This window comes from Pleurodeles waltl, chromosome 4_2 (assembly GCF_031143425.1).
Source record: "Pleurodeles waltl isolate 20211129_DDA chromosome 4_2, aPleWal1.hap1.20221129, whole genome shotgun sequence".
NCBI lineage: Eukaryota > Metazoa > Chordata > Amphibia > Caudata > Salamandridae > Pleurodeles > Pleurodeles waltl.
The window spans coordinates 513,130,765-513,158,720 of NC_090443.1; the positions used below are offsets into that span (position 1 = coordinate 513,130,765).

Here is a 27,956-nt window from a genome sequence, read left to right on the forward strand (position 1 = left end):
GCCGGAGGTGGCTTGCGGAGCAGTGAAGATGTGTTCCCAGAGGAGAGAGGCCCTCTGGACATAGGCACCGCGGCTCGGAACCTGAGCCGTGGCCTCAGGCAAGTGTCTGGGGAAAACGAGGGGAACGCGATGTGGTGGGAGGTTATGGGTGAAACAATCTGTTACTTATAAAAGTAGAATTGGTGTGTAGAAACTCACGAGTATAATGCACTCCAACACTTTTTTGGTACAGAAGTGGTATTCTATTCTATAGCATTATACAACGTGGAGTTGGGGTCCGAGGTTCGCACTGTTGAAAGAACTCAGCTAATTGTAACACGGAATAGAAACCTTGGTGTGGTGGTGGGACTAAATCTAGCTATGTGAGGATCTGTATTCTACGACCTATGTCCTTTTATCCCCGAAGGTATACCGCACCAGAATACAGAGGCCAGAAGACTTGGAGTCCGGGCTGGGAAACCAGAAATAAATCATTATCCAAAGTGATCTGACCTTATTGGAATTGTACTAAATGAATTGGGAATAACAATTGATATCCTCATACCACTTCTGTAATCGTGTCCACTCCATTCTCCTGTCACAGTACTTTGAAACATCAAATTGTGGGGTTCCACTCCAAAAACCAGCTCTGTAGAGTAAGTGTGCGGTGATGTCCTCTAAAAGGACATGCCACTGTCTAGGCAGGATTAACAATGTGGTAGAGCTGGTCACCAGCCTAAAACTCGATTTAATAAACTAATAAGAGCCTTATACAGAATGCCATTCATCTCATAGACATGTTGATAGTCAACACATAATATAGGTTCAGCTAGAAGTCTGCTAATTCTGCAGAAATGTGTCCAGTCCCTTGACTATATACATTTTAATGCAACATTATCTACAGAATCAGGTATATTTGTCAGACCAAGGAGGAATTCTTTTTTTGAGCAGTTATGTCCTCTTCTTGTGATTGACTATGCGCAATTCTTATAATCTTGAATGCCCGCTTGCCTGTGTATAAAGCTTCTCACCAACTCTTATGGAAAAGTGTCAGTAAACTTTGTTGGTGTTCAATGGACCCTCAAAACTCCAGTGGCTGCACTGAAATGCCAAAACCACGTTGTAGTTCACAAATAATTAGCTCAATCATGCTAGGAGGGCACTAATATCTCACACCTACTCACTTTAGTATTGAGGAAGGAGCTGTAGTTTGAGTTCCTTTCACAACTGCAGATGAGTTAACATTTTAGCAGTTAAAAAAATGTAACCTTCAGGACATTCTCTAAAGTTTGAACTGGCTACTGAGCAAGAAACAAAAATAGACAAATTGATGTCTGTAGGCTAAACACCAAACATCATTTCATCATCAATCATGCTTTGTCCCAGTCAAAGTTATGTCTAATCTAATCTCTCAATCCCACAACAACTGTTCACATAGATGTGTGAAGATGGTTCCTGCTTCAGCTCAAACACCAACATGCAGAATTCAAAATCTCAAACCTTGGGCCTGCATTTAATGCCTATCCCTATGCCTGACAGACTTCTGGTAGATTGTTACCCCAATCAAGAACTGCTCCATTTCCCAAAGTAAAAAGAATCCACAAATACGGGCCACCCCATTGGAGGAGAAATCCCACAGATCCCTGAAACAACATGTGTGCTTGTTGAGCTGTTATGAGACCAAGTAAGCTGTCCTAATTCTTAATTTATGCTGCTGGTTGCAAGTGGTGGGCACCTTCATTCATTTTTGGGGACTGGAACTTAAATTTTATCATCAGAGTTTGAGCTAGGGCAAAAGAGATCAAAAAGGCAGAAAAGGGCGTAAGAAGGATGAAGAGAAAGATAGGAAGTAGGGACAAAGATAAAAAGCAGCAATGGGAACGAGTGGGGCAAAAAGACAGGAAGTGTAGAGTATTGGAAGAAAGAAAAAAGGAGGTTGAATCAAAACTAGACACTCTTAGTGCCTGAATCATAAAGTTAAAATCCGTATATGAAAAGATAAAACATACCTATCTTTTTATGTGCAGAGCGATCCACTCCGACTGCGGAGTCTCGTAATGTTACTATTAAAATGCAGTTTTGTGAACTCCAAGACAAATATAAACTTACACAACAGTTTAACCCCTCAGCTGCTGTCCCTCTCCCTGGGCTGAGCCCTTTTTTGGCTATTTGGAGTAGTTTGCACTTAGGCCTTCATAATTCTTTGTGCAAATAAGCTATCCACACCAAATTTGCATCCTTTTTTCCAACATCCTTGGGATTCTAAAGGTACCCAGGCTTTGTGGGTTCCCTTGGAGTAGACCAAGAAATTAGCCAAAAATACAGCTGGAATTTCGTTTTTTTCAGAAAAATGGGAAAAAAGCCTGCAGAAGAAAGCATGTGTTTTTCCCCCTGAAATGGCATAACAAAGACTTTGTGGTGCTAAAATCACAAACTTCCCAGTTTTCAGGAACAGGCAGACTTGAATCAAAAAACACTTTTTTCAGCACAATTTTGGCATTTTACTGGGACATACCCCATTTTTACTATTTTTTATGCTTTTAGCCACCTTCCAGTTAGTGACAGAAATGGGTGTGAAACCAATGCTGGATCCTGGACAGCTAAAGATTTCTGAAAAGTAGACAAAATTCTGAATTCAGCAAGGGGTCATTTGTGTAGATCCTACAAGGTTTTCCTATGGAAAATAACAACTGGAGTAAAACAAATATTGAAATTGAGGTGAAAAAAATAGCCATTTCTCTCCACGTTTTACATTGTAACTTTTTCCTGCGATGTCAGATTTTCAAAAGCAATATACCATTACGTCTGCTGTAGTCTTCTGGTTGCGGGGCTATATAGGGCTTGTAGGATCATCAAGAACCCTAGGTACTCAGAGACACTAAAAGAGCTGCACCTTCCAATGGGTTTTCATGGTATACCGGGTATACACTAATTCATTTGGTGAAGTATAAAGAGTGAAAAATAGGTATCAAGGAATCCTTTGTATTTTCAAAATGGGCACAAGATAAGGTGTTGAGAAGCAGTGGTTACTTGCACATCTCTGAATTCTGGGGTCCCCATACTAGCATGTGAATTACTGGGAATGCCTCAAATAGACTTCTATTTTACACACTGTCTTACATTCAGAAGGAAAAACTGTAGAGAAAGACAAGGGGCAATAACACTTGTTCTTCTATTCTGTGTTCCCCCAAGTCTCCCGATAAAAATGGTACCTCACTTGTGTGGGTAGGCCTTGTGCCCGTGACAGGAAACGCAACATGGACACATCACATTTTTACATCTGCACATACATTTCATTTGTATTATAGCGCTGGTAATGGCTGGCTTTACTAATCCACTCAGCTATTTACTTAAAATACAGATTTGATCTTTGCAGTAGGCATATAAACCTTCGGCGCTACTTTATGGCATCAAAACTGCTACTAGACAAAAGTCAGATCCTTTTGTAGCAGAAACATAATCACAAGAGTTACTTACCTTTTTTTAACGCTGCCTGAAAGCTACAGTTGAAACGCGTCAGTTGAACTATGTGCGTTGCTTTGAAGACGCAAGTTGCAACTGCAAGAGAACTGGTGGCGAATATAAATATATATAAAACCAATATATATAAAAAGAGATCACTTTTATATGTGAGTGAGGTTTTCCTGGGGGCCGATCGCAGCCCCCAGGCAAACCATACACACATTGACCAAAAGTGACATATATATACATATATATATATATAGATAGATCGATAGATATATCTATATATATATAGATCTATATTTTTTTTAATAGTTGCATGGTTTCCCTGGGGGCCATAGTGGCCCCCAGGGAAACCATATAACTATAAAACAAATTGACCCCTGCCCACGGGCGACCCCCCTCTCAATAAAAAAAAAAAAAATCATTTTAACCCAATTTTTTAACTCCTAGGGGCGTGATCGCACCCCTCCATGGGTAAACTTATTTTTTTAAAAGAAATATGCCCCCCGGGCGGGTGGGGGGGGGCTGCCCATTTCAAGAGGGGGAGGACCCCCCCCCCCAAGTGAATTCCCTGGTGTCTAGTGGGGTTTCCTGGCCCTTGATCGCAGCGATCGAGGGCCAGGAAGCTGTTTCAGGAAGACCTCTCAAACGGGGCCTTCCCGAACGGTAGGGAGGCTTGTTTGGGCCTGTTTTGCCCACCGGAGCAGGACGCGGCCTTACCTGCAGCTTCCTGCTGTGGTGGGGGAAACAAGTGTGACCTCAGCACGCCTCGCAGCACGCTGACGTCACACAGGGGTATGTGGGGGGTGGGGGGAGAAAGAAGCTCTTCCGTGTCTCCCAGGGTTTTTTAAAATAAAAAATACCCCCCTCCCTGGTGTCGGCCACTGGTCCTGATCCGCACCAGGGAGGTAGTGCGGGCGGTGGCCAGTGGCCAATGCCTGCACTAGAGGGGTTAAGTTTACCTCTGTGGATCAGGTCCTAAGTATTCAGCAACTACAACATTTGGCAGTGCAAGGTCTCCTAAAAAATGTGGGCTGCTGCACTTATATTTTTTTTACTAAGAACAAATGTGTTCACTCCCTCCTCTGAAATGGCACACTGCAAGCTTCCACATGGAAAGGCCAAAAGGAGGGTCATGCTGGGTGTCTCAGGAATACCATACTTTTTCTAGTTTTTTCCCCTGGTGGTGTCAGTCTGGGTCCCCCCTCCACACGTGCTTAGGCATCAGGGTGCCCATACCTTGCCCCATATACTCTATTTTAGATTTTTTTCAGGACACCAGGACTGATTTCCTTAGTTCTGTATGGCCAACGTAACATTTTCCTATCAGTTGTGGCCAGCCAATCAGTTCACTTGGTACTATAAAACTGGTCATGGTCCCAGAGTACCAAAATGGTCAACGGGAGAAAAAGCTGCCTCAGCCAGTCAGAGGGCCCAATAGTTTTAATTTTCTGTACCGTGGAACTCCAGCACACCAACTATCCAGATTTACCTAACTTTTTGACCCCTTCCATCCCTGCAAATTTCTCCAAAATTACTGAATGGATTTACTAAATCACAAAAAGCATGCTTTCTGAATAAAGCTATAATTTTCTGCCAAATTTGGTATAATTCCACGCAGTTCTTTTTTTCTGTATTGGAGAGCAAAGTTTTCTATGGGAATTAGCATGGAAAATCGGCACAAAGCTTTCCAAGAAGGAGCTAAGGTGGGTGAATGTTTTTTGAAAGTTTCGTGTAGGTTCATCAAATGGTGCCAAAGTTATTAGCAAAGCAAAAAATGCTCCTTCTATGGAAACTCTGTCCTACCTATAACTATACAGTGGCAACCATTACTGTGTAATATATGCATATATAAATAAGTAAGTACAAAATAAGTGAGTAAAAATAGGTTCACTTTATTGTGTGATCATTTCCTTTTTCCATGGAAACTTACTAACAGATTTATTTTCTTTGACAGCATATTAAGTTTGCCTTTTTCTTTAACCACTTGGTCACCAACAATGCTCAATGTTTGTATCCAGGTGAAACAATATTCTATTAAGAAAGAGCATTGTTACCCTAGAGAAGGTGGTGCCAGGAAGGTGCCATGGGTAAATGTACATTTTTATTGTTTACATGTTTCCTTTTACTAGCAACAAAACTATTTTTGAGGCCATTTGCTGCCGTATGGCTTCTCTTGGGACCATCTATGGTGGTGCTGTAAGTAAGTTGGGCCTTAATGTAGCGCCTGATACTACCTGATGATATCCTGGTGCTTTATTGCAACATTTTTTCTGGACTTTATCTTTAGGAGGGCCTGACTAAACATATATTTTAAAACCAAGGTACTCCTGAAATAAGCAAATTCCTAGTGCAGGGGGCTGAAGGGAAGCAGCCCACTGTTAACTTACAAGTAAAAGAAGGCATTGCTACTGTGGTTATTTGTGCTTGCTAACTGAGGTGCGACTAGATATGCAGGAAAATAGTTTGGTCCGTAAAAATGCAAGATCCAACTTTCTATGAGCTATGCTTATGGCTTTCAAACTTATGGGTGTCTCCACTGGCTATGGAGCTGAAAACTATCTATAATCCTCAGTTTGGTTAATACAGCCTAAAGCATTACAGTGTGAAATTGAAATAATAATTGAAATCAAGTCTAACATAATAGGAGGGAGAATACCCAATAGAGACAAGCAGAGAAGGATTATATGGTGGGTAAACAAATAAAAATAAACTGAAAACGTCTATTTAGCCGGGTGGGATATATAATCACATCAAGGCAAGGATACACTTTCACATATGATCTGAAAAACCTATTGATAGACTTTTCACATTGTTCTCTCACAAATCAAACAAAGCTGCAATTAAGAGGGGACTTGACTGAGTAGTGTTGGTGACCAGCCACTTAGGCCCAGTCTTGTTTCCAAAAGTAAAACATACACAGAGGTACTGAAGCAAGGAGACAGCTCTGGCAATGCTTGTATGACGTCAGTGCTTAATTTGTGCAGGTAGTGGGCACTAGCATTCACCTTTGAGGGCTGAAACTGAGAGATAGGAAAGCACTGACAAAGGAAGAAAGTAGGTAAGAAATGGATCTGCAAGAGGGAAATAAAAAGACAAGCATTGTAGGGTGGTGGAAGATAGGCAGGCTAATCAAGACTAAGTAGTCTCGCTATTAGGCAAAATCAGCATTTAAAAAACGGCTTGCCGCTACACTTTTTTAAAACAAATTAAGTACTGCATGGGAGATACAATGACGAATGCAAGAGAGGTGAAACATACATGGGGCCCCACATCAGCTATAGGGTGAATGTACTTGCCAGTGTAGGTGAGAATAGACGTTTGTCTATCAGTCCCTGCAGGGTTGCTGGCCAAACAACCATAGACTCCGGAATCTCTTTGAACAGCATTTTTGATAATCAAGGTACCTTCTGCAGCAAGTCGGTACCTGCAATTAACAGTGGAAAACACATTTAATTTAGTTGTAATTAGCAGTTACTGTAGAATCATCTTACATCCGAAATTTTGCCTATGAAGTTACATGCACAAAGCAGTGCCTTCCCCACTAGGCCTAACTAGAAAACCAAGAGAGAGATAGATACGTTCGCCAAGTATGCCAACCAACAGAGTATTCGGAACCTCTGACCGGAACTGCACCTGGTGAAATGACTGCAGGTTACACAAGCAGACCATCAGGGGAAGCAGACAACACTAACTGGAGCCTGTCAACACCCCTGCCCTGGCCTGACCCGCCACCTCTGAAATCCACCGCTTTCTTTGAGCAGGTGACAAATGTCAATGGCTTTCTGAAATCCGGGAAAACCCAGTAGAAAAAAGATCCACTATGCTGGGCTGGGTATTCCCCATTCTGGGAACTATAATAATTGCTTTTATTTGGTGTATGGGGATACTGCCAGGAATTGAAGATTCCAGCCTCCGGTACTCCCGCTCCAAAATCTGTCACTATTTTTTGCATCCTACATACGCTGGATCTCCTCTTACCACTAAGACTAGGAAAAAGGACCTTGAAAACAGATTGCTCCAGTTAAAACGATAATTGAAAAGGAAAGGACTGCAGGCAGTAGCAACACAGTTGAGGCTATAAGAGTGCTAAATTTGTAAGAGAAAAGCTACGTGTGTCCGAAGCCTTACTCAGAAGCCCACAGCTGGTCCAATGTAATGTCAGCACACTGAATTTCATGGCTGTGTAGCTCTGAACGGACCCCAGGCCTCTTTAATCCACTGCCAGGCACTCCCTCCACCTTTATCTCACTTCTACAGGTCCATGTTTTCTCCCTTCGTGCTGCCTTTCCATCTTTCCTTTCATCCTTCTTTCCCGTTTGTGTGTGTTTTTCTTCTTTTGCTCTTGGGAAATGTCTGATCAGGAAAAATAAGGGCCGGTGCTCAAAAATAAGTGCTGGTGGCCCCACGGCTCAGATTAAGCACTGGCTATAAGTCACCAGGCAGCTCAGTGGAGGTGGTGGTTATCGTTATCTCCTTATCTGCTCTAATTACTAGTCCTTAAAAGAAAACATAAGGATAAATTGCCCTTGTCGTCTCATGAAAATTGACAGCCATCTTGGAAGTGGACTTCTATACTTTTCATCTACAGCAAGCCAGTAGACTGCTGGTTAACGTCTTAATAAACTACCACAGCAAAACGAAACAAAGACGCATTTAACATCTAACCTTAAACTGTTGATTTATAAAATGAAGGCATACAAAATTTTGTATATGGATGTAACTTTTCCAATGCAAAAGGGCTGTGTTTCCCATTTGGTCTAGTCTGCTCTACAAAGAAAGAACTGATTATAAAATAAATAAATACATACAAAAGGTTGCAAGAGTACTTTTACAAGCTATCCTGTGGATCACTGTAAACGGACATCTGCAGTCTGGTAGAAGTATGTAAGGTTCGAAAGAACACTTCTTCAATTTGGATTACATTTCATTTCGGCACCCTACTGGCCTAAACCACCTTATATCATTTTTCGTCCCAAGTAGTACCTGCAATAGGTCAGTAATGGAATTAAGCTCCTTCTTTCAGGTCTGGCTTGATTAATCAGTGGTCTCTTTTGACATACTAATACCAATTATTTAATATATCAAAAGAGTGGACTTTGGCTGTGTTACTCTCCCAGATCATCCTATTGTCTGTTTTGTTTATCATGCCACCTCCGTTTGGAGTACTTTCTGCGTAAATCACGTGGTATCTTTTTACATCTCACAAAAACTCAGTCCTGGTACATTTAATTGTTTATCTCTTATGTGCATTTTACACAGAAAGCAATACTTTTTTCTACTACAATAAGCATTTTAAAATGCTTCTATAGAGACTTTAGAGTGAGCTATTACCACTTCCACATTTACTACCATCATTAAATATAACTGCACCCCTATTAACAACACAATTATCTCAATAGCACTTGTGGGTGGCAGTTTTTGCATGATTTGATGTTTGAAAGCCAGACTATAGGCTTTACCTATGCTTATTATTATGGCACTGAGTGTGTCAAGGTTGGCCAGGACCCCTTTTCTCTAGATTTGCTCTTTTTTCATGAATGAGACTGGTTAGCCAGCAAATGTTCTATGAGCGCCAGTAGGTTACTGCTGAACTCAGCCCAAGCTTCTGAGTGTCTGAAGGTATCTCCACTACACCTGGGATGACTGTTCTGTGGGAAGTTTACAAACACGTTCACCATCATTCCATGTAATGAAGAGTTCACTGGGTGAGAGCAACTTTGTGAAGGCTACGGTCGCCAAGTCAATTTAGAAGCATTCCCAATGGTTAGCTCAAAATTCCTGGTCTTCTTTTCCATCTGGTCTTGACTTAATGTACTTCTTGGTCTCAGGCTACAACATGTAGGGAGTTAAGTGGTGGTTGATCAAAGAGGTTCTGGACATAAGGCTTTCTCTAAAAAGTACTTCCATATATGTCAAGATAGTTTCATTTTTATGAGGAAATCAGGTTTTTTTAGTGCAAACTAAACCTGCCTTGCAGCAAAAATGGGGCTGTGGTTCAGGTAGGAATTTGCTGCACTGGTATTTATGACCTTTGAAAACATACCCTCTTGGGTGTACATGGCTCTTCGTAACTGGTGATAGACACTAAACAGAGACCCACCTCCTTCTCAGCAAGATCAGAAGAACCTTCAGTTTTGCTTCACTCAGAGTTCACACGCAGTGAGTCAAGAGAAAAACTTTTCAACCCAAATGGAAAGGTTCCGCCACTGGCTGCAGGCCAGAAGCTGAAGATTCTGGTTCACACTGGGACACAGTAAGAACCTAAATGTGTGCATGAGTTTCACCAGGACCGCAGACTCAAGTTGTTAGTTGACAGAATAGTCCAGGTGAAGGCACAATATATATTTGGGCTCGCCAATGTTTAAAGTGGTCTGGAAGAGGCAATTGGGCCAGATGTATGTAGCTCTTTTCATGACGCAAATAGCCTGATTCCCAGAATCGGGCCGTTTGCAACATGAAAATAGCATTTGGCATGTAGCAATGCTATTTTTGTCATTTGGTAATCTATTTACAGAATCGCAAAATAAGTTTGCGAATCGCTATTTGGAAGGGGCGTACTGAGGGCATCCCTTCCAAACAGCGAGTCAAAGTGGTATGTCAGATTGTTTTGCAACAGTGAATGTAGTCGCAAAAGAATCAGACTTACCACCAACTTCAAGTTGGTGGTGACCTATTTGCAAACGGCAAGAGGTCCCCATGGGACCCCGTCCCCTTTGTGAATGGAAGCAAAAATATTTTTTGTAGGCCACTGAGGAACGAGACCTCAAACTGTCAGAAACGTATATATGACTGTCTTGCACACCAGGACCACTGCAGCTAACACTGGTAGAGGATTTGCAAGAAGGGAAAACTCTTCATGTTGACTTCCAACATAATCATCTCTCTCTATTGTCACCCGGGTAGGGGAAAAAGATATTGTAACTGAGTAGTTTCCAAGACTAGAATGGTGCTGGGGATACTTAAAAGAAAGCAATAGAACAATGGCCTTTCCTTTGAACTCGCACAGACCAAAGAGGTATTCAAATAATCAAAGTCTAAATCTCGGTTTCACCTAATGAATGTCGGAATTATCCATAAACTCTTCAACCATTCTTTGTTTACAGCAAGGTGCTAAATGTGGCTCTAGTGAACTATTTTATTCTTTAAAAATAGCAATAACAAATAGTTGGCTGGACAGATAGACAGACACACAGGAAAGATACCTATTTGAGCCTATTATGAACATGTCATTATGCGTCCATACTATCTGTGGTTTCGGATGGCCAGATGCTGAACACTTGAGGGTCACCTCGGCTCCCACAACAAACGTCTGAGTTCTGGGTTCAACAGTCACTTTTGGCGGTTCTGTAATGGGAGGTAAAAATAAATAATTTGTAGAAGGTTTCAGTCAAGTACTTGTTTTCAAATTTCTTGGTTATAAATGTCCATGTGAAACATAATTCTAACAAACGTCTGAAACGTGAATAAGAAAAATAAATAATTCTGTCTCAAATATTTTGCTATGCTAGTGTGTTTGGGAACTGGTATGAAAAAGAAAACGTACCCTTAGCGTCATTGTAATGTTGACATGGTGCCAGTAGCAGAGTTTAGTGCTCAGCTATGGTGACTGCAGTGTATTGAGGTAATATTTTACTTGTAGTGCAGATTTAGTTTTTCTGATTACCAACCAGGTAGCACAAAAGGATAATAACTGGAGTGCTGAAATGTTTAAAACACTCACCCCCAGTCACAGATCTGGGTTTAATCCATCATTCTTTTGCTCACCATGCCACCCCAGTTTGGACCCAGCCATATGCAAATCAGTCTTGGCTCTGCTCCCTATGGGAACAGCCCAGCCTCACCTTCAAGGCCAGGTCCTCCCTGGACTGGAATTAAGCATCCTGGGACTGGTTTATCAGCCAGGCTAGCTTGAATCCAGTGGCACAGTGAACAATGTCTGGGCATTCTTTCATCATCCTTTTGTGGTACTACAAGCCAGACAGAGCATTATCTCTGGGTGGAGAAAGCACTTTTTCTCATTCTCAGTGGTCTGGTGCTTCCAAACATGTTTTCATAGGGTGCAAACCTGCACCTGGTAATACCTTGTAGGAGGCTAGGGGGAACTGCTGTCAGAGTCGCAGCCTAGTCCCCTCCTGAATCATGGGGGAGCTGATATCTATCTGGTCTCTCTCCCCCACTTCGACACAAGCAGTAAATGCCCTGTACAGAAGAATAATCCTACGGCAGACAGCGACCCTTCCCAGACAGCTTTCTGACTCTGAGCCCTCAATCCCCTTCCACCGCTCCCCACCACAGACGTAATCCTGGCTTAGAAGGACAGGCTGACAGTGCCCCACTGTCCTGACAACAACACAGGGGAGCACCAACATATTCCCCACCATCCCCTAAAACTGGGCAGCATTCTTCCACCTCACCCCAACCATGGTCTATACCACTACCTTCCTTCTCTCATTTGCAGCCTGCTGAGAGCTGGCAGTAAGTGGAAATGTTACATGGGCCTGAATCGGGAACATTATGCAGGACTGACCCATAAAAATCTGGTCTTTCTAGTTTATTCCCCATTCTGGCCTGATTACCTCATACTGTTTTGGTGCAGAATGGATTTACTACTGGTAATTCTTGTCTCAGTAATTCGGGCACCTCTCCACTGCCCAACTTATAATTAGGTACAATATGAGTAACTGACGCTTTATGATACTCTCTTGTATGTTTTCTACCTATGGTGGAGAGATCTTGGATGAATGCTAGGACATCTTTCATTTGTAATGCTCAAGTCTAGTTATCTGCCACTATACTAGTCCTATTGTTTCTAAAGTTAAGAACTTTTTTGTGTAGCAATACCAGCCTTCCTTCTATTTCAATGGTTTGGAGTTGGTGTTAACTAGCATGCTGCCCTCCTTTCGTTAGTCTATGGCTTAGCAATGTTGTCTGCTTGTATGCTCAGCCTCCCTTTTAGATAGTGAGCATGATGGAATCTATAATCTGTGCTTTCTCTGCTTTAATGATGAGGCCTCTTTTAAAAGCAGTGGCCTTGCTCTGTAATTGGGAGCAAAATCCCATTGGTCCTATTGAAGAAGGCCACTCTTGAACTATAGTAACTGAGGTCACTCCTAATAAGCGTGACGCATTTGTAGAGTTATCCTCTACAGACAACTACTGAAACCTTTAAGAACCAGTTAGGTAGGCACATAAAGAGTGAAGAAAAGATTGGGAAAGAAGATGAGTGAGGTGTAGTGAGATGGAGAGAGAAATAGGCAAAGAGATGACAAAATGGGCGCAAAAGGTCTGTGGAAGGCAAGGAATGACAAAGAGGAATGTGGAGATGACAGAGACTGAGAGGGAAAAACCTGCTGTTTTTTTGCCCCAGCTATTCTAAGCAATGTAGGCGTTCGATCGTCCCTTTGTGTCGTTCACTAGGAGTTCACCAGCATAGAATTGCCTTGAGAATATGTAGGGCTTACACAACCCCCTTTGTTGTTTTCTTGATCGCAAAGTTCCTAGAGAGCATCTGGCCAATTCGGCATAAAATTATTTTAAGTTCCAGTTCGTAAAGGTTAAGTATGAGTTCACAATGTTCATGTCTTAGATTGAATTTATTAGTTGTCTCACAAGCACAAGCCCTTGGTTAACCATCGTGTCAATACCAACATTACTTGAAGTATTTGTTTAAAAAAAATTTAACAACGATATTTTATAATTTGCCATAATAAGCTGTGCTTGCTGTCTAGACTGTATACCAACCTTAAGTGTCACTTGGAAAAACATGTTTTAATTTTCATTGCTTAATTTAACAATATTTTAATGGATGTTCTTTGAGATTTTTGTGTATTGTTATGTACATTTGGTGTCATTTATCAATTTTATGTTTAGACTTGAATTGAATTATTGTCTTATCGAACTGAAACATTTATGGTCTATGATCGTAAAAAGTATTTAAAGAAAGCAAGAGGGGAAAATATGGCAAAGGTAAAGAGAAAGAGAGAAGACTACCCAGCAACAAAGAAGGTGGGTGAAAAATGAGGAAAGGAGAGACTGGGAGGGAAGCAGAGGGTAGGCAATGTATTGGTAAATGGAAAGCAAATTGGAATAAAAAAAGTGGAGCAGAAGCAAGTTGAGGGGCAGTTGACAGAAAGGACGCTGTACAATAAGGGAGATGGGCAGGGTAAGAAGACCTAAAAGACTGGCCGAAAAAAATGTGTGAGATATGGGCATTTCCGAGGGTAGTTAGGTAATGACCACTGCAAGTCTCAATATCTACCACTACCAGCAGCAATGGACATTGTTACTGCTCCCCATTCCCAATTTGTAACAAAAATGCAAATGCTTTAATTGTGAAATGATTGGCAAATATAGTTTTCCTTCCAAATGTTATTGTACGTGCTTTGAAAACTTAAAGCAACGTGTGTACAGGAAATTCAAATTTATCATTAGCACCCTATCCCTCTTCCTCTTCACAAACTTTGAGAGTGAGCCATGTCTGGGAACCTGTAAACCTCATGTAGGTATTTGTATGTAGGTTGAATCTCATGTAAGCATTTATAGGTAGGGTGAATCTGACTCGTCCATTGACCCTCCTCTAGATTCTACATTGTGTCCCTACGTTTAGTATGCGTGTCATACCAAATATATAATATAAAATAATATATATAATATGCCTTGTATATAATACAACTTACTATATATTTATCAGTTTTCATATTCAGAAAATATGCTGAAGAAGAAAGCTACGATTACGTACTGGCTGGGTATTCCAGTTGGAGCTTGGGTACTTGCGTCTGACATATAGTACACCTCTGCTCCTGAACAGCAGTGGCTGACCATGGATGAAGCAAAGAGCTGATTTGTCTCCAAAAGAGCCCACCAGTAAAAAAAAGTGCTTATTCTGCAGCCGATTGAAAGTTGGGTGCTAAATGGTCCTGCAATTAATCAACCTTGCAGTTGTGTACAATAGTCACTGGTAAGCCCAGGGGCAGATATAAGCTGGTTGGTAGCTGGTTCGGATACCCGAGGGCACTGAGGGCTTGACAAACTTGGCCATATGAGATAAAGTGCCCTCCTTGGAGGGCCCCTTGCTTAACAACTTCTTTAAAAATGTTAACAGTTGGCCATCTCAGAAAAGGTCTTCCAGTGTGGATATCCCTACCTAGTCTCAATATTGCAGTTCCTGTTTAGTCAGGTGTTTATGTTCTATCAAGAGGACCAGCAGAGGAAGCGTTTGGGCATAAGGTGGGAGGTTCTGAGTAATCCGAAAGTCTATTACAAGACTCTTCAGGGCCATTAGTAAAAGATGGAGGGGGTCGGGCAGACAGCAAGCCCCGGGAGCCAGTGCTATTAGATTCCGCTCTTGGATCAATAAGGGGTCTTGGATGCCAGTATCCTCTAAAGAGAACCTGGCTATCCAGTGGAGTGGCCATTGCAGCTGAGCTGGCAAGTATTAAAGCTGAAAGTTAGAGACCCCCATGGACCTCTGAATATCATGGGAGCTACAGTTTAACAGCCTCTCAAAGAGTTAACCTTGCCAGTTATGGTGACAGTTCTGCTGCCGTAGGTTAAGCAAATGCTCCAACAGCATATCTGGCAGAATTATAAAAACACTTGGTGGACCTGATGGTAAAGAGGAATGTGTCCACCTGCTGCATGCCCACCTTTTGTGGGGCTCTAAATTTAATGACTAAGCTGCCTATGGCATACACAGAGAATCCACCATTTTTGGAGCATACTGTTGCCACATTATTTATATCAGGCAAGATTTGTCCTACCCTCTGCCAGTAGGTTACACAGGGTTATCAACATCGTTGTTAGCCACATTAGTCACTGTGGGAGATGTTGAAAATGTTTTCAATCGACTAATCCATTTGGGCACACAAAGTTCATTTTCATCAGAGGTCAGCTTTTCGCAACTATGTATGTGCACATAACTACAGCAAGATCACAAGCATTTAGCAATATAATTGTTTTGTAATTTATCTGCACCGTACCTACACAGATCATATTAAGAGGCAAGAACCTTAAGGTCTTTCAAGTTATATCAAACCAGCTGATTGTCTGTCCTCTTACAGAACTACACTTGATTCTGGCTATTGAATTGAATTGCTTCAGATATAGACTTTATGTGAGTCCTCTCATTGATTATAACTGACTATTTTGATTTGAGCTAATTTGTGATTAACTAACTACTTTTACTTTACTGTAACGATCTTAATTTTAAATACACCTATAAGGTTTAACCTGCAATCCTGCTTCGTGACAGTTTATTTTTATTGTCATGTTCTTAGTCTTATGAAAACTCATTAGGTCTTAAAAAGACTCGGATAGTCCTGATTCAATGCATCGACCCTCATAATTAGTTAATTAGAGCATCATCAGTGTTGATCAAAATGTTTGTCAGAAAATATATTTCATCTATTTTCTTGCAGCCAAAACATCAAGACCTAGTGTACTTAAGGTACACAGCGCACTTGAAGTGCACTTTGCACATTGTAAGGTGGCACATTTATTATTTGCAAGACATGTATGTTCCAAGATGTCCCACATATTTGCTGGTTGTAGAAATATGTATAATGTGGCTAATGTGATGATTGTCATCTTTATTTAGACAGTCAACATTCAAGAAATGCATCAGGTACCTGGGTAAGATGACATTTATGGAAGATCATAACAAAACTTCTTAGTTTGAGATTGTTCAGACAGTAACTTGATAATTGTAAATATAAACCTAAATATCAGATGGCATTTGAGATAAGCCATGGGATTGGATAGTGTCATCCACTGGAGAGACTACGACACACCTGAACTAGTTTTCATTTGAATGTCCGTGTGTGATCTTTGGGAGTGTATCTGAGCTGGGACTCTGGTTGTACTGCTTAATGTAAAATCTTATGGAGGTTTAGCTAAGTTCACTACAGGTAGAAAACTGCTCAGATCATTCTGTCATCTCTGAAAGCAGCATATAAAGCTAATGTTTCTGAGGAAGCCCCTGAAGTAAAAGACGATGCAGAGAACCTAAATGCACTTCAAGTGCTTACCCTATGGGGTCCATTGAATTATGGGTGGGAAGCAAAACTGTGAAGACAAAAAGCATTCATGGATCGTGGTGACCACACTGCCCCTCTTCTCAGTTTCAATGTATAGTTGTGTTAAAAATACATTTGCGTGCTGCACAAAGTACCAACAGGGCACGTCATCTAATAGAGTGTAGACATCATACAAATGCAGTAGTCTTGGTATGGGCCAGACACCTTAACATTGCAAATTCAGGGCAACTTGCAGGTTCCCCCTGCCCCCACATTCAAATAATAGAGACTCCTCCAAAATAATTGATGTGGGTGGACAAATGTATATTTCAGATTGATATGAACCAATAATGGGGCATATAGAATGGGTGTTTTAGCTGGTGTGGAACATGATCCAGGAGAGGATTAGTCAGTGAAGGCTGGACATCTGCCAAGTGTAAAGATTCGACCATAAATAAGCATGATCACCTGTCACATTTTAGTTTGATGAAGGATCTTGAGTCTCTACACCAGTGTACACACATCTTGTAAGAAAGGCTGTGCCTTTTGGAGAATATATGTCTCTGTTCCAAAAGATTTGTAAAATTACCCATTCATTAGTGGTATATAAAGGCTCACTCACCTATGCATAATCCCCTTTTCTAACAGGGATAAATTAAAACCAATCACATCACTATAGTGAACCATTGTCTGATACAAGTTCCTCACACACCATGTCTTGTATTGTTGTAAAAATATGTATTGTTGGTTTTTCTGTATGTGCAGCTATTCTATTTACTTTAGTATTTCACCACAATCACGTAGTGTCTCTTGTCAGTTCCTATTGCCATGCTCCAGGCAAAATGCCTCGGGGGATAATGGTATTTCTGGTGTCGTTTCTGTGAAATTCATAGTAGGGTTAGAAGTGATGGTACTCAGAATTTGCTTTGTTGTTACATGCTGCACTGAAAAAACAGCAGTAAAACGTACACCAACCCCTTTAGATAATCCTCAACTTTACCCATCAGATTACGACAAGCAACAACCCATAAGCTTTGGAACTTGAACAGTGCAATATCTAGTTGTCTTTGTGGAATCTGTTCTAGAACTTGTCTTTTCAATGTCTTTCAAATTAAAACATGGGCACCTATGAAAATGCTTTCTCAATGCGAGAGTTAATTCCACATTGATGGAGCTTTTTCTGCTTCCCTGGCCAGCCTTTGCTCGATGATGATTAGTTCTTTCAGCAGTTTCTCTTGCTTTGTCTCTTTAGGTTTTGCCTTGCAAGACACTGCTAGCTTACAGTGGGTTTACAGATCACCCATTGCTTACCAATGGCTAGCTTCAGAATCACTCTACAGTATTGTCTATGCTTCTCTTTGGTCATTAGATGGCAACTTCTCTTGTTCTTCCTGTGTTTGACTCTCCCCTGGAGCATGGCCCTAGTACTTGTGTGATTCTGTTGCTCACAAATTGGCACCTACTTTTTCATTTTAGCTGAAGAGTGCATGTGTTTTCAAGCCATCTCCCTCGTCTGCTGTTACCTCTCTCCCACTCTGTGTTATTGCTTGCCTCCTACCACCTTCCTGACCCCCCTCTGTGTTGTTGCTTTCCAATTCCCTCTCTCTGTTGCTTTGCCCAGCTCACCCCCCTTCGTGTTGTTGCTTACCCTCTCCATGTTTCCTGTTCCCTCCCAACCCTTGGCATGTAGTGGCTTGTCCCCTCCCATCCTCCCAACCCACCAGAAAAAAACAAGCATTAGCAAAGCACAAGCAATGTACTGGTTTTGTCAATATTTTAGCCAAGTTGTACAGCAGAGTGGCTGCTCTGCAGCATAGCTGAAGTTTTATTTTAAAGAAGTGTAATGAAGTGGCCAGAACTAGCAAGAGGGCAGTCAGGAGTCATCTACACCCTGTGTATTGCACACCCTCCATCCCTCCAAGATGCCTAGAGTACAAGTATTAAAAACAGTTCTATGACATGACCAATGCTAAAAAAAACATTTACACTGTGTACCATAGAAAACGCAGGCAACGTAAGCTTTTCAATGCACTCTATTTCATATTTTGGGCCAGTATCCAAAACTCAAGGACTATGAGGACACTACTCTTCAGAACATTTTTCAAATTACAGAAGAATGTCTCCACCAAATTTTGGAGTTATTAATTTTAGGGTTTAAAGTAGGGAGATGAGAAATTGACAAAAAAACCATAACGCTGTATTCAGACATCACATTTGCAGCCATGCATCTAGTCAACACATGCCCCCAAAGTATCTCATGGAATGTAAGAAGTAAAATGGCACAACATCCCTAATCCTGAACTGGTGAAAGAGGAGCGGGGAAAGGGAAGTTAGGGCCAGATGTAGCAAAGGGTTTTACCCATTTTGTGTCTATGTGAAAATGTGTTCGTACATATGGCCCCTTAGTTTCTTAGAGGACTCCAAGCTGGCATTAGCATTCATCATTTAAGTAGCTGAACAACTATTAGCATCTACTTGTCAAAGATGTGAAAATCAATTTTATAGCATTAGTTGTAAAATTCTGAACATGTGTTACTCAGTGCAGAATGAAAGTTGCATTCTAATACTCTTATGTCTGGGCTTTTAGAAATCCCAATCCAAATCCTGGTATGTGGATGGTTCAGCACTTCTTCTTGTTCTTCTCACTGTTGTTTCTATAGTTATTTATATTATTATTGTTATTGTTATTATTATTAGAAGTAGTAGTATTATTGTTGTATCTCTTATTATTATTTGCCAATAGGATTTAAGCACAAGGTATTTCTCATTTACTTCTATTTGACTGTTGTGACTAACAGTGTCTTTTCTTGTACTTTTTAATCAAACATTGCTTGTTATCTGCACTTTTTACAACATGTACTCAGAAACAAAAAAATCAGGGATTTCCACTGCATTAGTTGCTTACATTGTGGTGTTGTGCAATGATTATGCCTGTATTAAAATCTGTTTTCCTGAACCTTTAGACCCTAAAAAATGTTTTTTTTTGTTAGTGGTTCTAACTTAAATTGCCCTTTTACCAATTATTTTAAAGGTATAACGTTTTGTAAATGTCTTGTAAAGTTGGCACCCTTAACCTGCCTTTTAGCAGTCATAAACATTATTTTTATGGAGCATTAAATTATCCAGTACACATTATTCTCCTAACTCCTATCAAAAGCATAAACAAGATGCTATCTAGAAATACTTCTGCTCAAGGGCAAAATGTCAGCATTTCAGGATGTACTGATAATCTTCAGGCAAGAATCATCTTTTTCTTTATTTCTAGCGAGCAGTTTGAAATCATCCTTGCCTACCTCCCATGCTGTTCTCAGAAAGGTATCATAGTCAGTATTGTACATTCAATAGGAATCCACACAAAATGGACACTCACAACTAGTAGGATTTGCAAATCAAACAAGACAATCTCCGAGCAGGAATTCAGAGTCACCTCTTACTTTTTCTTTAGTTCTAGCTAGTGATTTGAAATAATCCCTCCCTAGCTTCTATACTTTTCTCAGGAAGGTATCAAAGTCAACATTGTATAAGTAAATCAAAATCCACACAAAATGACCACTGCCATTTACTAAGATTTGCAATTCAAGCACAATGTTCAAATCTTTATGGCCGAGCTGATTAAGTATGCAGGAAATTGAGGATTATCAGATATGGCATAAAGAATTATACAACATCTTTATGGGCCATAATATATTTTACAGTTGGGCTTTTCCGAATATGCTGATGTTTCTAACAGTGGCAGAAAATGTAAATGTGGACCTCTAGTTAGCCATGCTGCATTTCTCTGATAATGATGATGCAAAAGTAGTCCACATACTCAGTGCAGAAGCCATTCCATGATCTGAGGTTGCATTATAAAAAGGGAGCATGATAGAAATCATTAGGTCTTAATTGTCTGTCTTACAGTGGTTGTTGTCAAGTTTATTATGAGTTTGAAAGAATGCACACCATCAAGAGAGAAAGTATGGTGTAAAGAGGCATCTAAATGTTCTTTCTGATGCCTTCTTGTAATACTCTGACCAAACCCATAAAATAACTTGAAAAAGTCTGGCTACTTTTATTGAAATACATGGAAAGGAAATGGTTTAATGTGTCAAAAATAGTAAATTTTAAAGATAAGTATTATAATGTGCTCACCTTGTTTTTTCCATACATTCATTGCAATCAAATGATTGCAATTACCAAGATTTAGGAAAGCAAATAAATTAGTAATTCGCTTTTATGCCCCATTTATCCTTTGGGTTTCTTTCACTTATGGTTTGTTAAAGTTATTGTATATGGATTGTTGAGTATCACCCAAACGAGGTTGTTTGAACTCATCCTGTTGATGAAACATAAGTGGATTTGTGAAAATGTACTAAGGCTTTCTAATGAAAAGCAACACAGGTGGAAACTTATTTAAGAAATGAGTACTTTTATGTTTTATAATGAGTCACACCCTCTAATAACAGGTTGCTTGAGAGGTCACCTATACCAATCAGAGGTCTGTCAATCAAACCCATTGTGTTCAATGTTCAGTGTCAGGTGTTAGGTAAACAAGGTGCAGCAATATTTAGTTATGTCTGTGATAAGATTTCTGGCCATAATCGTCCCCTGGATATAATGTCACTTTAAATCAAAATAAAGTAATTTCGTATTGTTTGAGTGCAATGTCCCCTTTTGATTTCTGTTCTTTCATTGTCACTTTGCCCAGGGCATGTGGATTGGTACATATTCTGATTGATTCTGAGCTTTTCCTTTCCATCACCACCACTGAAGTAAGCTATTTACCTAAAGGTTGTACTCTGTTTTCTATACTCAGGCTGTCCCTTCTCCATTACTCCTCCTCTGTGTTTATCTACAACATAATGAATATTTTTCTTTATGTATGTGTAGCTAGGCATACTCCCTCTTTTCGATAATACTGTTATCACTTAAATGCACGAGGTCTTAGAAAATCAATGTATTCAAGTTACATTCCTTCGCAGGCAATGTATCACAATTCACAGCAATTATGTTCTCTACAATGTCTATTACCTTTCACTTCATCCCACCAGGCACTTGAGGTGCTTGCACTGTATATTACAAATAATTACAAGTCTTCTGGGTCTGTGGGTCTCCTTGGTAGGCACACTTCATGTAATATTATGTACAATGTACAGTTTTTCATCACAACAGACAATTTATACTGCAAACACATGTGCTACTGATTTGCTTATTTTCTATAAAATGTTCAATGATAATTCTTTGTGTAGATTTCACCTGTGTCTCAGTGATCTCTTTAAATGGAATGGAATTACCATGAGTTCAAAGCTATAATGTCACCCTAGGTTTATCTTTTCATAGATGCATAGTTTATAAAAAGGCAAGGTATATAAGGGACACTATGGTGGTCATTATGAACATGGCGGTCTGGATCGCCATCCCGGGGGTGGCAGTAATTTCCGCCAATGGCATGGCGGTCCAGACCGCCATATAATGAATGTTGCAGAACCGCCACGGATGAAATGCTGTCACCGCCAGGCAGCCTGGCGGTGGCGGCGTTTCAGATAATGAGTCAAATTCCACCAGCCTTTCCCTGGCAGTTTACACCGGAAAGGCTGGAGGAATGAGTGACTCAGCCCGCCCCCTAGGGCCCCCTGCACTGCCCATGCACTTGGCATGGGCCCCCCATGCACAGCCCCGTCGCACATTTCACTGCCCGATTTACGGGCAGTGAAATGCGCAACGGGTGCTGCTGCACCCGCTGCACTTCCACGTTGCTGCCGGTTCCATGTTCAGGCCCTGTTTCCAGCTGGGCCGGTAGGCGGAAACACTGTTTCCGCCCACCGACCCAGTAGGATGTTTATTATGTAGCCGGCGGGGGGTTCTGTGTGCTGGCGGTCTTCTGTCGACCGTCAGCACCGATCTCGGCAGGGAAACCCGCCGAAATCATAATGAGTGCCTATATGTTGGAATGTCAGCTTCTGTCATTCCACTAAGGAATCAGTTGCCAAAGTCCATGGCCACTTATTGGTTTTGGCTTCGTTGACAAACTTCTTTTTCCACACTAGTTTAAAATCTGGCTACTGTTAGAGCTGCAGAATCCTTGCCATGGTGTTTATTTGTTCAGTACTTGCAGGTTGTTTGCATATCTTCCTTGCTCTTACTCACCTCCTCTTACAGTGGCGTGTGTTTGTTTAGGGTTTCTCTCACTTTCATTTATCTTTACTGGGACCAACCATTTGGTGTTGGCCTTTTCTTTCCACTTTAAATCTTAATGCAATATTTACCACTTTTTCCGATCACTCCTGAGTGCAACATTATGGCCCTCATTCCGACGTCGCGAATGACGGAAGCACCGCCAACAGGCTGGCGGTGCTTCATTCGTCATTCCGACCGCGGCGGTACAGCCGCGGTCGCCCAGCCGGGTCTGGCGGTTTCCCGCCGGTTTTCCCCTGGCTGGGAGAATCCTCCAGGGCAGCGCTGCAAGCAGCGCTGCCTTGGGGATTCTGACCCCCTTCCCGCCAGCCTGTTTCTGGCGGTTTTCACCGCCAGGAAGAGGCTGGCGGGAACGGGTGTCCTGGGGCCCCTGGGGGCCCCTGCACTGCCCATTCCACTGGCATGGGCAGTGCAGGGGTCCCCTAACAGGGCCCCAGCCTGCTTTTCACTGTCTGCATAGCAGACAGTGAAAAGCGCAACGGGTGCAACTGCACCCGTCGCACACCTGCAACACCGCCGGCTCCATTCGGAGCCGGCTTCAACGTTGCAGGCCCCGTTCCCGCTGGACCAGCGGGCGCTAACATTGTTAGCGCCCGCTGGCCCAGCGGGAAGGTCGGAATGCCGCCAGCGGACTTTTGACCGCGGAGCGGTCAAATGGCGGTTCCCGCCAGGCGGGCGGCGACTGCCGCCCGCCGGGGTCAGAATGACCCCTATGTGTACTTGTTAGAAACTGGGTCTTTGGTTAGCAGTCAGGTTGCTCCCTGTCCAAGCAAGGACCCTCACTCTATCCAGGGCAAAGGAGAAACCCTCCCCGTTAACCCCTGCTCACCCCTTGGTAGCTTGGCACGAGCAGAAAGGCTTTATCATGAGGCAATGTTTAAAGTATTTCTACCAACACACACAGTAATACAGTGAAAACACTACAAGAGGACTTAACACCAGGTTAGAAATAAAGCCAATATTTATCTGAGTAAAGCAAGACCAGAATGACAAAAATCCAACATACACAAGCAAAGTTATGAATTTTTAAAAGCTTAAACTTCAATATAGCGCTTAGAAACACAAATGCTTAGAATTGTTTATATCACGGCATTGTGACGGAGTCGTTTCCAACAGTCCGACACTGATGGCGCCGGTCACGGGGTCACATGGACCCCCAGGTACAGTACCTTGTGAAAATGAGGAAACTAGACGGTGCAGGGAGTCGGGGATTGAGGCGTTGGTGGATCCAGTGCGGCGTCGGTCCTGGTGCTGCGGAGAAGGCGCAGAGGCGTTGGTGTGAGGCGTCGGGTCCTTGCTGCTGAGGTGAGGCAGTGTCAGTGTGTACCGGTGGATCTGCGCACTTCCAGCTGGGTTGATAACTGGCGGTCATGGCAGCACCTCGGGACTCAGAGTCTTGGACTACAGCAAGGCTGCTGCGGCGTCAGGCCTGTGGGGTCGTTGCACTCCAGTGAGGAGCACAGTGGCTCGGAATCTGGCAGCATCTTCAGTCCGGGGTCATCCAAAGTCGGTGCACTTGGTTCTTCTTCGTTTTCCACCAGCTTCTCCTTACAAAGGTCCAGGGACTGGATTAAGCACCACTTGGCAGGGCAGGAGCCTCAGCAGAGAGTCCAGGTGCTGGCAAATGAAGTGTTTGATGGCCCTGAGACTTCAGAACAGGGGGCAAGCTCAGTCTAAGCCCTTGGGGATACCTCTCAAGCAGAAATATACCACAAAGTCCAGTCTTTGTCCCCTTTCTCAGGCAGAGGCAGCAACTGCAGGATAGCTCAACAAAGCACAGTCACAGGCAGGGGCATCACTTCTCCTTCAGCTCTTCTCATGGCAGAGGTTCCTTTTGAATCCTTGAAGTGGTCTAAATTCTGGGGTTTTGGGTCCAATACTTTTACCCCTTTCTGCCTTTGAAGTTACCCAACTTCAAAGAGAAGTCTCTGTTGTTTACAGGATCCTGCCTAGCCGAGGCCTGGCTTCAGACCCACACCAGGGGGTTGGAGACTGATTGTGTGAGGGCAGGCACATCCCTTTCAGGTGTAAGTGATCACTCCTCCCTCCAGCCTATCCCAGATGGCCCATCAGGATATGTAGGTTACACCTCAGCACCCTTTGTGTCACTGTCCAGTGGAGATGCACAAATAGCCCAGCTGTCAGTCTGACCCAGACAAGAAATCCACAAAAAGGCAGAGACACTGAATGGTTTATGCAAGAAAATGCCCACTTTCTAAAAGTGGCATTTTTAAACTGACAATCTAAAAAAACAACTTTAGCACAAGATGTATTTCTAAATTGTGAGTTCAGCGACCCCAAAGTTCAGATCTCTATCTGCTCTTAAAGGTAAACTGCACTTAAAAGATATTTAAAGGCTATGAGAGAGATAGGCCTTGCAACAGTGAAAAACAAATTTGGCAGTATTTCACTGCCAGGACATGTAAAACACATCATTGCATGTCCTACCTTTAACATACACTGCACCTTGCCCATGGGGCTACCTAGGGACTATCTTAGGGGTGCCTTACATGTATATAAAGAGAAGGTTTGGGCCTGGCAAGTGTGCAAACTTGCCAGGTCAAATTGGCAGTTTAAAACTGCACACAGACACTGCAGTGGCAGGTCTGAGCCATGTTTACAGGGCTTCTCATGTGAATGCTGCAGGCCCACTAGTAGCATTTGATTTACAGGCCCTTGGCACCTCTAGTGCACTTTACTAGGCACTTACTAGTTAATCACATATGCCAATCATGGATAAACCAATCACCAATACAATTTATACAGAGAGAATATGCACTTTGGCACTAGTTAGCAGTGGTAAAGTGCTGAGAGTCTTAAGGCCAACAAAAACTGGTTAGAAATAAATAGGAGGAAGGAGGTAAAACGTTTGGGGATGACCCTGCAAAAAGGGCCAGATCAAACAGTACATTTGTGTGTTATGGCCCATAATCTAGTATTTTTTTTTATACCCCCCCAGCCTCAAAGTGTAAATGGTTTGCCTATTTAAAGATTGAATTATATGTTGTGTCTAATAGATGTCTTTGGACTGGGAACAGTAAACATGAATCCTAGCCTAATTTGCAGAGTGATCTGTCATTTCTAAGCCCAGTGACGGTCCAGTCTTTGTGCTGCTGTTTACTATCATTGACAGACTATCATCAGTGCTAAAATTGTAAAAAAAGGAATGTGCTGGGGCCCAATGTTTTGTTCAAGTGTTGTCAGCCATGACTATTAAATGCTGGGGTGCCAAATACCAAGGCTGTGTAGTCTGGGTTCAGTCTCATGCTTTTTTACTCCACCAGAACATGTTCCTACCCAAAGTTTGTATTTTCCTACTATCTCCCTTTGACACGATTTTTCCATCTTTTTCTTCCCCCTTTTCCCGCCTTTTGTGTTTTCTCTAGGTCAACGCCTTAAGGTAAAATAAGTGCTAGCCACCTAACAAATGACAGTGGCTTCACCAGCAACCACTAGCTCATTCTAAGCATTGCTATTGTGACCAGAGAATTTACTATTAAACAGAAAGGAAAAAGAGTTCTCTTAAATACATGGGCAAAACATCTGCAGATTTTACCTCATGCACGCTTAGCACTCTGAAAATGCCGCTGCTAGACAAAATGTTTAATTTCAGCTGTTTCTTATTATGAGCCTTCCATAACGGTGACAGGAACGCAAAAATTGTGTTGACTCAGCAGAAAGCTTTCTATTTTATTTTGAAGACTTGTGCAGCAGTCGTCTCCTAGTTTTTTAAATCTCAGAGTTAGTCCAGAGTAATCAAAAAGAAAATGTAAACCATTCGTGGCAATCAAGCACATCATGTGAAAGCCAGCCTTTCTGAGATTAGCTCAGACACCACTGTTTTAATTACAATCAGAACATCCCTAATTAATATTTTATGGTCTTGAGGTACCTGTTTCATAAAGATAATAGCTTATCAACCACTAAGGTCTATGAGAAGGCCACAAGGAGGCTAGCATCTCGCCATATGCTTCAAAGATGGGGGGGGGGGTAGTTTGGTGTGATTTGGTTGTTTATAATTCACATGCAGATTAGTATACTAAGCTTTACACCACATCAAATAAAACTCACAGTAATACTGAAGCATTATAAAGCATGAAAAAATGTCACATAAGCAAGAACTGATGACTAAGGCACCAATAACAGACTTTTGAGGGAAGTGCTAATGTGCTTCTATGGTGTGTGTGATGGCTTATCATGGCCGATGCTAGGATTTTTCCAAAATGAAATAACCTTTATTTCCCCCCTATCCCCCAGCATTGAGCCACTTTTGATGCTGGTAGGTTCAACCTGGTATACACAGTTTGTGCCAACTTAAGTGGCAGTCTTATAGAGCAACCACCCCTATTTCCAGGGCCGGCTTTAGGACTGGTGGGACCCTGTGGGGCAGTTTATTGTTGCGCCCCCCACCCCCTGACCTCCTCGGTTTCACTCACTATCACCTGGCAAATGTGCCCCTCATCTCTCCATCGCTCCCCTTTCACATACATTCATGTGTTTTAAAGCACTTGTAAAGGCTGGCTTTACCAATCCACTCAGCTAGCCACATAAAATATAGGGGCATATTTAAGAGCCCCTAGCGCCATTCTAACGCCACATTAGCATCATTTTCTTAAGCTAATGTTGCGTTAGAAGGCCAAAAACACTGCACCATATTTTCAAAGTGGTGCAATGCATGCATTGCGCCACTATGTAACTTTTTGTAACTTTTTGCACTACATTATGTCAGCGCCAGGCAGGCATAATGTATGCAAAGGGGGCATCCCCCCGTTAGGAGGGGCAAAAAAAACGGCGCAAATAATTCTGACTTTCTTTGCATCATTTGTTTCTAGCACTTTTAATGCCTGCTCACAGCACAATATCTTACCGTAGAAGTCTAGGATTACTTCCCCCTTGCAATGACCATACAGCATTAACTTTTGTCTATTGCCCTGGTCAAAAGGGTTAGAGGGTATCGCCTCGTTGCTTGGCATTAAAAGGAGGCATCCATTGGTTACAATGGGCCTCTGGGTACTTTGCAAGATTAGCATCAAAATTGACGCAAATCCTGCAAAGCGCCGGACTAACGTAAAATATTCTGACACTAGTCTCCTAACTACCGCCATGGTGCACGGTATTTTAAATAAGACGCACACATGGTGGTTAGGGGGGCGCTAAAGGGTGCAAGAAAAGTGGCGCTGGACTGTGTGCAGCGCCACGTTTCTTAAATATGCCTCATAGTTCAGTTTTTTTGCAGCAGGCATATTAACCCTCTATGCTACTTTATGTTGAGTCAAAGCTGCCCCTAGGGGAAAACTCTCATCTCTCTCTCTAGCAGGAACA

General features: G+C 42.1%; 1 protein-coding gene across 1 annotated transcript in view; it reads right to left on the bottom strand.

Annotated features, from left to right (window-relative positions):
* HMCN1 (hemicentin 1) overlaps positions 1-27,956 on the bottom strand; it is a 1,093,576-nt gene that overhangs the window by 695,379 nt on the left and 370,241 nt on the right. Inside the window, exons 12-13 of the mRNA XM_069232006.1 lie at positions 10,650-10,791; positions 6,744-6,871 (exon numbers count right to left, since the gene is read on the bottom strand). Coding sequence (XP_069088107.1) covers positions 6,744-6,871; positions 10,650-10,791 — 270 coding nt within the window. The remainder of the gene's footprint in view (positions 1-6,743; positions 6,872-10,649; positions 10,792-27,956) is intronic.